We start from the raw sequence: 16,200 nt of genomic DNA on the forward strand, positions 1-16,200 counted from the left end.
TTAAGCTACAACTTTTCAACTACTGTGAGTAGTAAGTCTATGTAAAAGATTAAAAGTAACAGACGTTCACAATTTCACACTTAGTATAGTTGTAGCAAAAGTTGATTTTGTTGTTTTAGATAAATTTTAATATTTTATTAAGTATTCTGTTATCTTTGGACTTTTGATAATAAAAGAAATCGAAAAAAAAAAGAATTAAATAAATAAAATTAATCAGTTATACATACTATACCTGCTTATTTGCTTTTTTATTTTTGTCTCAACACTTTTTTTTTTTTTGTTGCAAATATCTAACTTTAGGTTTTTGGAAATAAGTTACTTTTTAGTTTTTTTTTTCCCACACATTTTAACATATAGTTAATAGTTATTAAAAACTATATCTTTTAATAAATACTAGCAAATAAACTATTAAATATAAAAGAACTAGTTTGGGTCCAGTGCTCTTATGCATTGAATTTATTGAAATTTAGACACATGTTAAACAATTGTCACGTGGATACAACTCAAACACATACCTAAGCCTTGCCCTATATTTAAAATATTCATGATTTGCCATTTGTATTGTTCGTTCCAACTTCCAACAAACCGATTGGGTTCAATCAAATCAATTTAGCTTGATTCTCCATGCGCCATTCCTTCATCAAGGGGTTAATCGTTAATGGAAGGAATTTGCATGTAAGCTTTGAGCCAGTACATTATTAAGCAAAAAAACATGCCAGAACAATTTTCTTCTTCAATAATAGAACACCAGGTTGATAACCGTTGCCAAATTTGGCATTGTTATTATCAATTTTTTTTTTTTGTCATAGTTGTTGATTAGTCGAGTATAGAAGCTGAATTAGTTCAACCACAATTTTGAGTGTGAGCCATATGGACTGGTGTTGTTCTTTTATTACCATACTGCATTTTGGCAGCTAGACAAAGACTCGAACAGAGATAAGAAAACATTAACTCCAACCTGTAACAAAATAGAAAGCTGATCTCTGAGTTTGGCAATAAGAGAATTGATATTCTCATTGTTCTTAGACCAAGTATTGTATTCCACGCATGCTGTTATAGGAAGTTATAAGAAGTTAAGAACATTAATGCTTTAACTACAACGAATCCAGCTTGGATGGTAGACAATATTAAATTTGATTATACTGTAAGTATCATCTAATTAATTGAATTTAGTACAATTTATAGTCAGACTCATATATTAACCACCTAAATCTTCAAAATTTTCTGCCAATTTGATGTTACGGGTATCAAAATAACAGACCCAGGAAGCGGGATTAATTGAGAATCATCATATACAATGTGTAAACTCAGACACATCAAATTAGCAAAAGGGGTTGCCACTATACGCTAAATTGCCCTTTTCTTTTCCAACACCCACCCATCAGCAAAATCTGACTTGATACCAGTATATCTCACTTTCCAAGAACCCCTTGATCATTAAACCAGAATTGGAGGAACACAAAAAAGCAACAACTCATTTTCTCCAATGAAGAAAAATAGTCATGAAACAGTTAAGAATTTACTTCCCAATGAGCTTATAGTAGGCATACAAACCAGAGCCAATAAAACCGAGAAGTTGCCCAATAACATTGAACTGCAAACAGAACGCATCGGAACATCAGATTCTATCAGAAAAGCAATAATGAGAAACAATGAAATATTTATCATAATGTGCATATGAATGAGAGCATTTTAATTAGGAGAATAATTGACACTCACAATATCAAATGGAAGCCCACCAAATAGAATCCAGCCAAACCCAATGGTAAAAAGATCCTATGAGAACCCAAAAACCAGCAAATTTCAGAAAAGCAAACAATACAAGCTGTACATAAATAGAAATAACGTCCACAAGTATGTCAAGTAATATATATTAACAGCAAAACATTAAAAAAGCTGTACATAAGTGAAATTGCCATGGATAAGCCGGATCATCAGATACATCTCTTTTGACACATTTGATACATTGGACCCTCCCAAGACAGCCTTGGGAAGTACAAACAGTTTAAAAATTACTAATACACCACTGAAGGTAACAGTACCATAAAGAACTTATAATACATTAAGCTGCAAAACAGTTTATTTGCAAGAAGCAGAGGGAAGCTGGTAAAACAAACCTTCAGATTACCACAAATTGTTTGGGTAAGTGCTGAATTGAGAGTCGTGTTCAAAAATATACTGTAGTTCAAGAAGAACGCCAGTACACATGAACAAAACAATACAGCCTGCCCAAAGAAAAAGAAAACATAATGCATCAAAATTGTCAAAATCTACCAAAAAGGTAACAGCACAAATAAGTATCATAGTGATTAATGTTGGTGTAAACATTGAATATACAATAACCACAGTAAAATCTTAAAACACTTATGACATTAAACATTGAGACTTAAGATAGTTTTCCTAGCATGAAGCTTATATATATAACATTGAAGACCTTCTGCTGATGAGAAAAAAATTACCGAAAACCCAGGAGAAAACAGATATGGGAAATTAATTGTCATCTCTAAGTCACCCCGAATAAATGTCCAAAACAGCAGAATCGGTCCACATAAGATTCCTGTTATTGAAAAGCAATATAATTTTGTGTCACTGATAGAATTGAAACAAATGGCAAATTCAGGTTAGGAACTATTAGCTTACCATTGCACCACATAAGGCCAAAGCTATTCAGGCCACTGGATTTCCCTGCAAAAAATGAAAATAATAGTGAATACTCAAGAAAGATGCTACACTTGTGAAGAGAAATGCCATTTGAAGATTTCCAAGAGAGAGAGAGAGAGAGAGAGAGAGAGAAAGGTTATAGTACTACCAATACGGGCTATGGTTGCCAGATATATTGCTGTAGTGATGTTGGACAAGAAAACAACAGCATAGCCATAGGCATCAAATGATAAGTCCCGAGCTCCCGCAATAAAAGCACCAAGAACGATCAATGCAACACTGATAACACCCTTAAATTTTTTCAGTTAAATGAGGGAATTAGGAACTTGGGAATTCTAGTAAATGTCTACTAACACAAGGTGACCAAAGATTTTGTATAACACCATGCTGCCATGGTCACAAAATTTGACACCTGTCTAGCCAGAGGCCTGAAAAGTTGGAATACAAATAACAGCAGATAGAAAGGGAAAGTGGAAGAGAGGTTTGGGGGGGGGGGGGTCATACAGAATTTGTCTGCACTCTGCACAAGACTGATCCAATTCTGGCATCATGAAATGTGCAGGTACCACTCATGATATGGGAATGCAACTAACATCTTTCTCTCTCTCTGATAAATGTAGTCCCATTAATATTTGCTTGCCCAAATACTTTCTTTTTTATCTAACATTTCACAATTTTATTGGTTTTGCTATATATTTTTTGTTTATTTTATGCCCCACTAACTTTTAACCATCATTTAATAAGAGGATGTTAATAAATCGAATGTGGAACCAGTCACCTCATCTCCTGATCATATGTCTTTCTTTAATCATCTTCAAATTTAGCATTTTATCTGATCTTTAATTAAATATTTTAATAGCAATAATTCCAACAGAATATTTACAGATTATGCTGGGCTACCCTTGATAATCAAGTAAAGTGGGTTATGCAGTTAAATAATTGTGGCGTAGCCTTCACAAAGACATTAACACATGATTTGTACTAAAAACAGCAGCTACAACTCATCTTTTAATTACCAACAATAATTGAAAACAGCTGTACAAAACAGCTATTTACCTTCCAACAATAGAAGATGTGTACTTCTGCCCAGCTAGAATATACTCCACAACCATTGTAAATACCACAGTAGTCCGCCTGAGGGTGGTGTACATGGGAACATTTACTCCACGGACAGACTCCATAGTGGCTAGCTTTCAAGTAGAAATTGAGGAATAATAGACATTAATAACAATTGACAAATGCTGTACTTCTAATGTACCCAAGAGGAATGTCTTCAACATTGCAAAATACTTACCATGTAAAGCAAATAGGCTCCTGCAAGAGGAAGAGTGTGCCTCAATGTCTTCAAAGGTACTAGTGTTGTGGCACTATCAGATACAGTCAAAGAGTCACCTACCGTAAAAGAAATCATCTTCAAGCGTCTCATTACATAGAGAAAACAACATGAACATATCATCTGCAGTGAAAACAACATCAACATATCATGAATAAACAATTCTTCCTTTGGCATTCAACTGCAAGGCCAAGCCAGTAAATATGAAAGCACAGAAGCATAAAACAGATTAACATTTTTTTTGGGGGGTGGGGGGGAGAGGAAAAAAAGCATACTGATAACAACCAGAAACAGAAAAAATGGAGTAAAAATGTATCAATACTCAAGAGCTTCAAAGTTTTTATTATAGCCCAGACTTGTAGCATTGGCAGTGCAAATCAGTGCATTAATTAGTCAGGTGAGCATAAAAGATTTGCATAAAATTTTGGAGGGAACGGAGGGAATCAAAGTTGGCAGAGAAGATGACGAACCATGAAAAATTTTGAGGTCTGCATCATTCTTTATGGCAAGATTTCAAATAGTGGCTTAATGAGTCAAGATAAGCAAACTAGTGGGATGTCTAAACAAACTAGCAGCCTAAACACTCAGAGTACATGACAGAGTTTATTAAGTATGAAGTCCATAAAGAAATAAAATTAAAAATTTATTCCAAAAGAAAAAACGGCTTGTAAGACTTAGGAAACTTCAGAAACAATGTTCCTTTTCATTACTCATACCCATGCAATATATAAAGAAAGACTAATGATTGCAAGAAAATGAATATACCTGAAAGAGTGTGATGACATTTGCAGATGGGAAGCTATAGGATGAAAGAGCAGCTTTGTTGAACAATATCAAGAGGACTGCAGAGCATATGGGAAGATAATTAAAAGTCAAGTGTAACATTAGATGGGTCTCAGAAACTTTTCAATGCCGGATATATTCATGATATCATATTATTAAAATAAGCAAAATCTATTACTAGAGGATTACACCAAATGGCTTTTCCATACATCCAAATTTCCTTCATCAAGTATAACTGAACAGGGACTCCAGGCTCTTCTTACTCCAAACTAAAAGCTCTCTCTCTCTCTCTCTCTCATCAAATATAATTGAAACGGACTCAAGACTCTTCTTACATGAGTGGGAATCCAACATATATGAGTGCACTATAATTTTTATTTTTATTTTTATAAGAGTAACACTTTTATTGAAATAAAAAAATAGATCACATACTCAGGATGTGTACGCAGTATACAAATCTAAACAGTAAATGAACAAGAATCAAGCATCAGCGCACGAGCTTAAGCTTATTCTACTCAAATCTTTATTTGAGTGGATGAATGCATCCAATCTATGCTCCTTTGATGCCAAACTCATTTCGGAGTCTCAAAATTCTTTTGTTCGTGGTAGACAGATTTTAGACTCAGTGCTTATAGCTAATGAATGCCTAGATAGTAGACTGAAATGTCAAATTCCAGGGGTGGTGTGTAAGTTAGACATTGAGAAAGCCTATGATCATGTAAGTTGGGATACTTTGTTCTATTTGCTAGAGAGGATGGGCTTTGGGGGTCGATAGAGAAGTTGGGTAAAGGCTTGTGTAACTACTGTTCGTTTCTCAGTCTTGGTTAATGGTTCTCCTGCTGGTTTTTTTGGTAGTTCTAGAGGCCTTAGACAAGGAGATCCGTTGTCTCCCCTTCTTTTTCTTTTGATCATGGAGGTTTTAAGTTGGATTTTGAAGAAAACTGAGGATGGTGGTCTTATTCATGGTTTTCATGTGGGACCTATTAGCTCTACTGGTATTCGTATTTTTCATCTTTTATTTGCGGATGACACCATTCTTTTCTATGATGCTTCTAGGGAGCAGTTGCTATCCATTAGGCTGGTTTTGACTTGTTTTCAATCTTTTATTAGCTTGAAGGTGAATGTAGGGAAAAGTGAAATTGTCCCTATTGGGGAGGTGAGCAACATTCACAATTTGGCTAACATTCTTCATTGGAGGTTGGGCAGTTTGCCCATGTTTTATTTGGGAATGCCTTTGGGTACCTCGTATAAGACAGCCTCTATTTGGAATCCGATTCTAGAGAAGATGGAGAAGAAGTTGGCAAGCTGGAAGCGGCTTTATTTGTCAAAGGGCGGTAGACTCACCATGTTGAAAACTACATTGTCAAGCCTCCCAAATTATTATCTTTCCCTTTTTACTGTTCCTAAAGCTGTGGCAATGAGATTGGAACGTATTCAGAGAAATTTTTTGTGGGGTTCTTCAGCTGAGTGTTTCAAATACCCTTTTTTTTTTTGATAAGTAATAAAAAAATTTATTGAAAAAAGAGAGTCACCCAAGTACACAGGAAGTATACAAGGGAAAACAAATCAAAGACGAACATTACAAAAATCAAGAAAATCCAAAATAGAAAGAAAAGGAAGGCTTCTCCACACGGAGAACCAATCTAGTAAGGTTCGGAAAAAAAGAGACTTAAGGACAGGCATGGAACTCTCGATGTCTTCAAAACATCTACTATTTCTCTCCTTCCAAATACACCACAACAAGCAATGAGGAACGGCCTTCCAAATATCTCCATTACGATGGCGACCAAAACGACCTTGCCAGCAAGCCAAAAGCCCCACAACAGACCTTGGCCTTCCAAATACCCTTTTGGTGGCTTGGGAAAAAGTTTGCTTATCTCGTGAACTGGGTGGGTTGGGAATTCGAAATTTGGTGTCGTTTAATCAAGCTCTATTGGGAAAATGGCTTTGGAGATATGGACATGAAACTAATCGTCTATGGGGGAAGGTTATAGCCACGAAATATGGGGAGGAGAAAGGGGGTGGAGCACTAGAATTTGTAGAAGGGCTCATGGTTGTGGTTTATGGAGAAGTATTAGTGACGGATGGGAAAGTATTTCTAGGCATGTGTCTTTTGTGGTGGGGGATGGTTCTCGTATTCTTTTTTGGCATGATAAGTGGACTGGGGATAATTCTCTCAAATCTCTTTATCCTCAACTATTTGTGTTTTCAACCAATAAGGTAGCTTATATTTCTGAAGCGTTAAGTCCTCTAGTTGGTGATAATGATAGAGTATGGAGTCTAAGATTTTATAGGGAATTTAATGATTGGGAGTTGGCGGCTTCCTATTCCCTTCTTCACTTCATCCAATCTCGAATTCCTAGGGGTGGGGGTAGTGACAAACTTTCTTGGTGTCTTAATGGAAGTAGGAAGTTTGATGTTCGGTCTTTTTATCATAATATTTGAAATGCAACTCTTACTTCTTTCCCTTGGAAAGGCATTTGGAAAGTAAAGGTTCTTAAAAGGGTAGCGTTCTTTATGCGGACAGCAACTTATGGTCAGATCCTTATTTGGATAATCTTATGCTCTGAGGCTGAATTTGGGTAAATCGTTGTTGTATGTATTGCTGTAATAAGGAATTTGTGGATCACCTGCTAATTTCTTGTCCGGTTGCTCATTCTCTATGGATGCATATGCTTCAGCTGTTTGGGATTGATTGGGTCATGACTGGTTCCATTATAGGCTTATTTTTTTGTTGGTACCAATGGCTTGGGAAACATAATTCTGATATTTGGAATCTGGTTCCGGGTTGTTTTATGTGGAATATTTGGGCTGAACGGAATCGGCGTTCTTTTGAGGATATGGCGAAATCATTAGATTAGTTGCTAGATTTATGCAGACGGACCTTCTTTGATTGGTCTCGGTGTTGGGGCCTCTCGGATTATCCTACTATCACGGATTTTCTTTTGTCTCTTAGTATAACTTAATGCCTATTTGCTGTTCTTATCCCTCTTTTCTACTTGTTCACTATCATGAATCTTCTATTTTTTACATGCTTTTTCGCTGTTAATAAAATTTTTTCTTACCTATCAAAAAAAAAAATTTCTTGAGATAAGTAACTTAACTTTAATAATGAAAAAAATAACCCAAGTACACAGGGTATACTGTGGGTACAACACATTGAACACAATCAAGCTCTTAAGTTACAATGATCAATCAGATCTAAAACAGAAGTAAAAGAAAATGAGCCCAAAGCTAGAATACAAACAAACAAAGATTTAAAGAAAAACAACTTAAAATCATGAGTAGTCTGCTCACAGCCCTCAAAACTTCTAACATTTTGTTCCTGCCAAATATACTACATTAAACAATGTGGCACTACTTTTCAAATGGTGATGTTCTGATGATGGTCAAACTGACCCTACGAAGAAGCTAGCATATCCAGAACTCACTGCGGCATAACCCATTGAACACCAAACAATCCAAATACCATATTTCACAACTCAACAGCTATAAATTGTCCACAGGCCCCCCACTACATTTACACATAATATCAATCTAACACAATAATTGGTCTCTTCTGTAAATTATCAATAATCAAAATCCTCCCTAAAGCAGCAGTCCACGAAAAGAGAGTGACTCTAGGTAATACCTCTGATCTCCAAATAGTTGTCCAAGGAAAATACAAACTCGTAGTAGTACCCTTTAACTTCAAAGCCCCAACCCTTCGCTAGCTTCTTCCTTATTTTTCTTTTTTGGTGATAAGTTTATCCTTGCTAGCTTCCATCAAACTTTGTCTTCCTCGCTCCCCCTCAAAGAAGTAGAATAAATGAGATCCACAAAAAATCGATGAAGGCTCCAACTCCCCATTCTACACTGAACATGAGAAATGTAGATCCTAGTGAAGAACACCATTACAGAATTACGTAAGATCCACAAAAGAGGAGTCCCTATCACAACTGATTCCAAATAATTCCGGTTAGGCCTAGGCCTTTAGTGAACAATCATCACACCACAAATCATGCCAAAACTTCACTCTAGTTCTATCTCCCACCTCATACTGAAGATACCAAGAAAAAGTCACCCACTCCTGTCTTATAGAATTCGAAACACTAACACTGAAGGGACCCAGCACCACTTTAGTACACCAACCTCCTTATGAACTCCCACACTTGACCCTATCACCCTCCTCCAAAGTAGCTCTATCTCAGTACCATATCTCCACAGTCACTTCCCTTATAGAGCTTGATTAAATCTTCTCAAATTTTGGACACCTAAACCCCCATCCTCAATAGGTGCACACATCTGAATCTAGTTCACCAAGTGGAACTTGGGCTTCTGACCTAAACCACTTCATAAGAATTCTCTCTGTAAATTCTCAATACAGGTGCACTGTAATATATTGACATTTCCTTAGTAAGTTGTCAATCATTTTAGTATTTGGATTAGTATAGTATTAAAGATTATGATATTACGTGGTGTTAAGGACGACTGACTAAGCATAACGTATAGACTCATGGATCATGTGCAATCCAGATTTTGAGGCTAAACTGGTAGGACAAAGCTAGTTAGAAATGTAGCAGGCTGCCAGTGGAAACAAAATTCTAGACAATTATAATTATGAATATTGATAAATTTTCCATGAGACATACTCTCAGGAATCGTTCTATGTTAATTTCTGGTGCTAAATACTTCAGAAAATTTTAAGAAAGGTTTTGAAGCACCAAGTGCAGTGAGTTGTTTTTTTAAAAACTCAAAACAAAACTTTCAAAGGAGTTTCATGTGCACAACAACGAAACACAAAGAGTGTGTGATGCTTGTGGGCAAATATATTCAAGGAAATATGCAGCAGAATCCCAGCTGAGGACAAATAAGCTGGGCTTATGATGCAGGGAATTTCAAGTAGCTACATCCTAAACCTCTTGTAACTAATTATTTAGTTAGATGACTGCTTAAGCATTGGCCAATAGGATTTAGAAACTTGTTAACCATCTAGAAGGCTGCCAATACAAAACAGCCAGTATAAGTACCACATTGTAGATACTTTGTAACCAGTTTTGTTAGTTAATGAAAATACTTAACCTTGAGTGCCATTTTAGAGAACTGAGTGTTCTTTGCAGAGGTGCTATCCACCTATAAGTTCCTCTAAGAAACTCACATTCTTATTCATCAAAAAAGCCTAAAAACCACCCTACTTAGCTTGCATCAGCTTATCTCGCAATGGCAGTATGTCAATTGAGCAACACAAGCACATGTAGCTTCCAACACAAGAAAGGGAAGAATGAAAAGGATCGTTATTTGTGACTTGAGTGTGAAAAATCGGCATCAAGAACACAAAAACTAATGTGATGTTGATTATGCCATTGACCCACGGATGTTGATTGAACGAGAAGATATGGGCTGCCAGTACTACTCATAGATTAATAGCAGTTAGAGAACAACCAAGTAATACCCACAATGTGAGTACCAAATGGAAACGAGAATCTCGAACACTATTTTAGAAAATTTTATTTTCTCCCATTCCAAATGATTCTGCCTATGTTTGTGCTTATTGTCATATATTTTGTTCACAACTGGTCCCAAGCCCGGGAAAAGGAGGTGGGTTGTCGTAAGTTGACGGCTAGCATAAAATTTAGACACTCTAATATGAATGGATCCACTACAAATACTCGTTGTGACATTGTTGTTGTTGTATTCCTAATGATACTTGACAAAGGCAGGTGAATTCAAGCATATGAAAATATAGCATAAACTAAACCCAAGTGCCCAATCATGGATACTCAACATGACATGTGGAAGTCCAATTTCTCACAGAATTTCGCACATCCAAATTCGAGACAACATTAAATGCTGTTATAAGCCAACATAGAAATATCGTAAACAAACAAAATCTTAATCAAATTTTGATGAACCGTAATGCAATAAATTGACAAAATTGAAAAGACATACAAATGTTGTAATAATTATCAAGATCGTACTGATAATTTTTACCTGCGCAAGACATGTAGGAGATTGCCGCATAGGCTCCTCGTTTGGTCATGGCAGAACCTTTGAAAAGCTTCTCCTCGCCTCTGAGAAGTTTGTCTCTGTCTTCGTCTCCTGGAGGATCGGATATCGGCAACATCAGATTCGATGAGCTCGACCCCTTCAACGACATCTCTCTCTCTCTCTCTCTCAAATTCTCAATGTTCTTCGCGAAATGGAGGTGTTCGTCTTTGCCTGCGAAATTTCCACCTTATTTCAAAGCTCTGGCTCGGAACATTCGTCAAGGTCAATGGTTTCCCAATGCGGTGCGTTTAGTGGTCCTATGAATCAGTCCTGGCAGGCAAGCGGGTCGGATGCAATTGGGTTCAGGTCAGAAACGGTAATCCCACACGTATTGTATAAATACAGATCGGGTCAATCCGGCTGGGCGACCCAATCAGGTTAGTGTGGACTAGTATTTTTTCAAATACAGTATAATAAGAGAGGTGCTACGTCTACGATATTTTTTTCAGCAATTTCATAACAAATCATAGGTGATTGGTTGTTATTAGTTTAAATTTAAACTTAACACTACGATTACTTTTTTGCCACTACGATTACTTTTTTGCCTCAACAATAACAACCAGTAACAACTTATCACTTAAGATTTGTTGTAAAAATATTATGGACATATCATTTATCATATAATAAAAGTTGAATGATACGAAAATTCTTAGAGGATATTAGGTTTGAGAAAAAAGGAGGTATTTTTTGTATTCATTTTTATTTTTTGTTAAGACCTAGGTTTGTTTTAAAAATTTGAGGCTCGTTTGGCAGATGTATTTCAACACATGTTTTCAATTTTTAAACAATATTACAGGAACTACCACACACTTTTTCACCGTACGTATTTCTAAAAAAGTTTTTTAATCAAAGTCCTTACAGGAGAACCTTGGTCTTTTGATTGACACTTAGTTGTACTGAAAAGATATGATGGTATTACTCCCATGGCAGAAGTGGACTTTTTCAAAGACGCAATTTTGGGTACAAGTTCACAATCTGCCATTTAGTTGGTTAGCTTCAGATGTTGCTATGGAAATCGATGATACTCTGGGCGAGGTTATTAAGTTTGATAATGTTTCAGAGATGATTGGTGGAAATTTTATTAGAATTCGGGTTGCCATTGATACTTCATAGCCTTTGTGTCGTGGAAGAACACTATGATTACTTTTTTGCCACTACGATTACTTTTTTGCCTCAACAATAACAACTAGTAACAACTTGTCACTTAAAATTTGTTGTAAAAATATTATGGACATATCATTTCTCATATAATAAAAGTTGAATGATACGAAAATTCTTAGAGGATATTTGGTTTGAGAAAAAAGGAGGTATTTTTTGTATTCATTTTTTTTTTTTGTTAAGACCTAGGTTTGTTTTAAAAATTTGGGGCCTGTTTGGCACATGTGTTTCAATTTTTAAACAATATTACAGGGATTGCCACACACTTTTTCACCCACGTGTATTTTCAAAAAATACAAACAACGGTGGTCTTTTAATCAAAGTCCTTATAGGAGAACCCTGGTCTTTTGATCGACACTTAGTTGTATTGAAAAGATATGATGGTATTACTCCCATGGCAGAAGTGGACTTTTTCAAAGACGCAATTTTGGGTACAAGTTCACAATCTGCCATTTAGTTGGTTAGCTTCAGATGTTGCTATGGAAATCGATGATACTCTGTGCGAGGTTATTAAGTTTGATAATGTTTCAGAGATGATTGGTGGAAATTTTATTAGAATTCGGGTTGCCATTGATACTTCATAGCCTTTGTGTCGTGGAAGAACAATTTGTTTTGATGACAATACTGAGGGATTTGTTCCATTCAAGTATGAGCGGTTGCCAAACTTTTGCTACTGGTATGGAATGTTTTCTCATGATGATAAAGATTGTTCTTTTTGGCTACGAAGTAAGGGTTCTTTAAAAGTTGATGACCAACAATTTGGCCAATGGCTTCGTTCAACACAATTTAATCCTTTGCGGAAAACTGTGGTGGATGCCAAAGGCTTCGGGAGTAATGCTCCGAGTCGTCATCAGGGTAATCCAAGTTCTTCTCAAATGTTTCACCAGGAGAGTCGAGTTATAGTGTTAAACCTATATCTGAGAGTGTTGGTGTAGGACGTTCTGCCTTTGCTGATTCTGGGAAGATGATGGAACTGTCTCCGGTGGAAGTTGGATAATCGAGTGGACGGTTGGAAACTTTGGGTGAGTTATTGCTCCAAAATACAACGGTTAGTCTGGATGCTAAAAATAAGGGGTCGGTTACCAATGTTGATGAAAAACTGCTTGCTATTGATAGTGCTTTATCAGTGGACTATTTGGATTCAAATTTGAATTCAAGTAAATCTGTTGCTCTGAGCGCTAAAACTAAGGATAGTTGTGCCCTTAACCCTTCCCTACCTGATGGAGATATTTTCTGCATGGGTAGTATTTCCAGTGGTCCTAAAAAATCTGGCTACAAACTCCGAAAGGTTGGGAAGTCTCCTAAGATGGGAGGAAGTCCTGTAGAACCTATCAAGCCTAGTGGCAATACAAGTGGTGAGTTCATTCTGCCTAATCCTCACAATTATAAAAGTAGTACGGACTCTGTACCCAAAAAAGCTACTTGGAAAAGAATGACAAGAGAAAAGAATGCTAATTCAAAAGGAGACTTGGTTGTGGGGGTGGAGGGTAAACGTAGACTCTCTGACAGTGTGGAGGCTATCAATATGGACCTTGAGAAGAAACAGAAACTAGATGAAGGTTCACATACTCTGGATCAGGTCAGCCGATTTGAAGCGACGGAGATTGCTAGGCAACCCCGCCAGGAACAATGAGTATTCTAAGTTGGAACTGCCGGGCTTTGGAACCCTCGGACAATCAAAACCTTACAGAAGGTTATTCAAAAGGAAGCTCCCGCTTTGATCTTCTTAATGGAGACTAAAGCTAATTTAGATACTATGAAGAATGTCCAGAATAGAATTGGGTTCAAGCATGGTTTGATTATTTCGAGTGAAGGTAGAAGTGGCGGTACTACACTGTTGTGGAAGATTGAGTCCTTAGTTCATATTCAACACTATTCTAAGTGGTATATAGATGCCCATGTGGATGGTGGTCAGAATATTGGCTGGTGGTGCATCACAGGATTCTATGGTAATCTAGAAGAATCTTGGAAACTTCTCAAATACTTGCACCGAAGGGATAATCTACCATGGTTGGTTGTGGGGGATTTTTATGAAATTATGGGGATGAGTGAGAAAGAAGGAGGAAGGATTAGGCAGGCTAAATAGATGGAGATTTTTCGGGATGCTATTGATGTATGTGGTTTGAGAGATTTGGGATATGTGGGTTCAAAATTTACTTGGAGGTACATCAAAAGAGATGGCACTCAAATTAGAGAAAGAATTGACCTGGCTTTAGCCTCTACAACTTGGTCTAATTTATTTCCAAGTGCTAAAGTTTTCCATTTATCTAGTTCAACCTCAGATCATTCACAATTACCTATTCACTTGGATATGAGACTGATGCAATGAAGAAGAAGGCGTAAATTATTCCGCTTTGAAGCTATGTGGTTGAAAGATGAAAGCTGTGGGAAAGTAGTGTCAGAAGCTTGGGAGGAAGGGTTGTTTTCTGGAGGGGAATTTCCATTCTTAAAATGTATGGATTTATGCCGAGACAGATTGGTGAGCTGGAATAAAAATGAGTTTGGCCATGTGCAAACAAAAATTAATAGCCTGCAACAACGTCTCCAATGGCTTGAGAAGCAACAATCCAATTTAGAGCTTGTCTAGGAGACGTGTAGAATAAGGACTGAATTAAATGAGTGGTTGGATAGGGAAGAAGCTATGTGGAGTCTGAGATCTCATCTAACTTGGTTACAATTGGGGGATAGGAATTCAACATTCTTTCATGCAAGAGCTTCAAGCAGATTTCAAAGGAATCATATTAATGGCATTCTTGATGACAATCAGATTTGGCAGGAAGATGAATCAAAAATTGAGGAAGTTTTCATGAAGTACTACACGGATCTGTTTACATCAACTCATCCTACAGATTTTACTGAGATCTTAGATGTTGTTCAGCCAAATGTTTCAGGGAAGACGAACAGTATGCTTACATTAGATTTCCCAGGAATTGAAGTCTCCCAAGCCATAAAGTAGATGTACCCAACTAAAGTTTCAAGTCCCGATGGTATGTCCCTTTTGTTTTATCAACATTTTTGGCAATTAGTTGGTGGTTGTGTGATTAAAACGGTTTTGGATTTTCTTAATCATGGGAAAGTTCCACCAAAATTTAATGAGACTCATATTGTTCTTATTCCAAAAACAAAAAATCCCACCAAGGTCACTGAATATCGTCCTATTAGTCTTTGTAATGTGGTGTATAAATTAGCTTCAAAAACTCTTGCTAATAGTCTTCAGAAAATATTGCCTTCTCTTATTAGTGATACACAAAGTGCTTTTGTCCATGGAAGATTAATAACTGACAATGTTTTAGTTGCTTTTGAAATTATGCATCACATTAGGCAAAAGAAGAAAGGCAAAGTGGGTGAGGTTTCTCTCAAGTTGGATATGAGTAAAGCACATGACCGAGTTGAATGAATTTGGTTGGAGAAGATAATAGAAAGAATGGGTTTCAATTTTAGGTGGAGGAGTTTGATGAAGCAATGCATAACCAAGGTCACTTATTCTTTGAAGATCAATGGTGTACCAAGTGGTTCTATAATTCAAACTAGAGGCTTACGTCAAGGTGATCCTTTATCTCCATATTTATTTTTGGTTTGTGCTAAAGGGCTTTCTGCATTAATTAAAAATCAGTGGAGAATGGGGTGTTACATGGGGTGGCTGCTTGCAAACGAGGTCCAAGTATTTCTCATTTATTTTTTGCAGATGATAGTTTAATATTTTGTAGGGCTTCTATGGAAGAGAGTGAATCTTTGCAGAGAATAATTGGGATTTATGAGGAAGCCTCGGGTCAACTTTTAAATCGAGCAAAAACTTCTCAATTTTTTAGCAAAAATACTCCTACTGATATCAAGGAAGAATTCAAAAGGAGATTTGATGCCCAAGTCATTCGCCAACATGAAAAGTATCTTGGACTTCCATCTTTGGTGGGTTGCTCTAAACGCAATACCTGGAACTTAAAGAGAAGTTAGCTAGAAAATTGACAAGGTGGAAGAAAAAGCTATTATCTAGAGCTGGCAAGGAAATTTTGATAAAGGTTGTTGCCCAAGTAGTGCCTACATACATTATGAGTTGTTTTAAACTTCCTGATTCTATCTGTGAGGAGCTGACAAGTATGGTAAGAAATTTTTGATGGGGGCAGAAGGGTGATGAAAGAAAGATGAGTTGGATGTGGTGGGAGAATCTGTGTGTTCCAAAAAATCAGGGCGGTATGGGTTTTAAACTACATAAGGAGTTTAATTTAGCTCTACTAGCTAAA

General features: G+C 36.7%; 1 protein-coding gene across 1 annotated transcript; it reads right to left on the minus strand.

Annotated features, from left to right (window-relative positions):
- Nucleotides 1–1,110: 1,110 nt before the first annotated feature.
- Nucleotides 1,111–11,027, minus strand: LOC142622605 (UDP-N-acetylglucosamine transporter UGNT1). The gene is made up of 10 exons (XM_075796120.1): nucleotides 10,748–11,027; nucleotides 4,760–4,836; nucleotides 3,956–4,117; nucleotides 3,718–3,851; nucleotides 2,810–2,940; nucleotides 2,641–2,685; nucleotides 2,460–2,557; nucleotides 2,118–2,225; nucleotides 1,720–1,776; nucleotides 1,111–1,594 (listed from the first exon to the last, which is right to left on the minus strand). The coding sequence occupies exons 1-10, from the start codon at nucleotides 10,911–10,913 to the stop codon at nucleotides 1,520–1,522; spliced, it is 1,053 nt and encodes a 350-aa protein (XP_075652235.1). The 5' UTR covers nucleotides 10,914–11,027; the 3' UTR covers nucleotides 1,111–1,519.
- Nucleotides 11,028–16,200: the final 5,173 nt, after the last annotated feature.

Source organism: Castanea sativa, chromosome 1 (genome assembly GCF_040712315.1).
Source record: "Castanea sativa cultivar Marrone di Chiusa Pesio chromosome 1, ASM4071231v1".
NCBI classification, from domain to species: Eukaryota; Viridiplantae; Streptophyta; class Magnoliopsida; order Fagales; family Fagaceae; genus Castanea; species Castanea sativa.

What these genes read in the sequence shown, in the direction of transcription:
- LOC142622605 (XM_075796120.1), bottom strand. Translation starts at nt 10,913, where the DNA reads ATGTCGTTGAAGGGGTCGAGCTCATCGAATCTGATGTTGCCGATATCC. An exon ending in TGGCCTTATGTGGTGCAATG is followed by an intron (nt 2,558 to 2,640) that starts GTAAGCTAATAG and finishes TTTCAATAACAG; the next exon opens with GAATCTTATGTGGACCGATT. An exon ending in GTGGGCTTCCATTTGATATT is followed by an intron (nt 1,595 to 1,719) that starts GTGAGTGTCAAT and finishes TTCTGTTTGCAG; the next exon opens with TTCAATGTTATTGGGCAACT.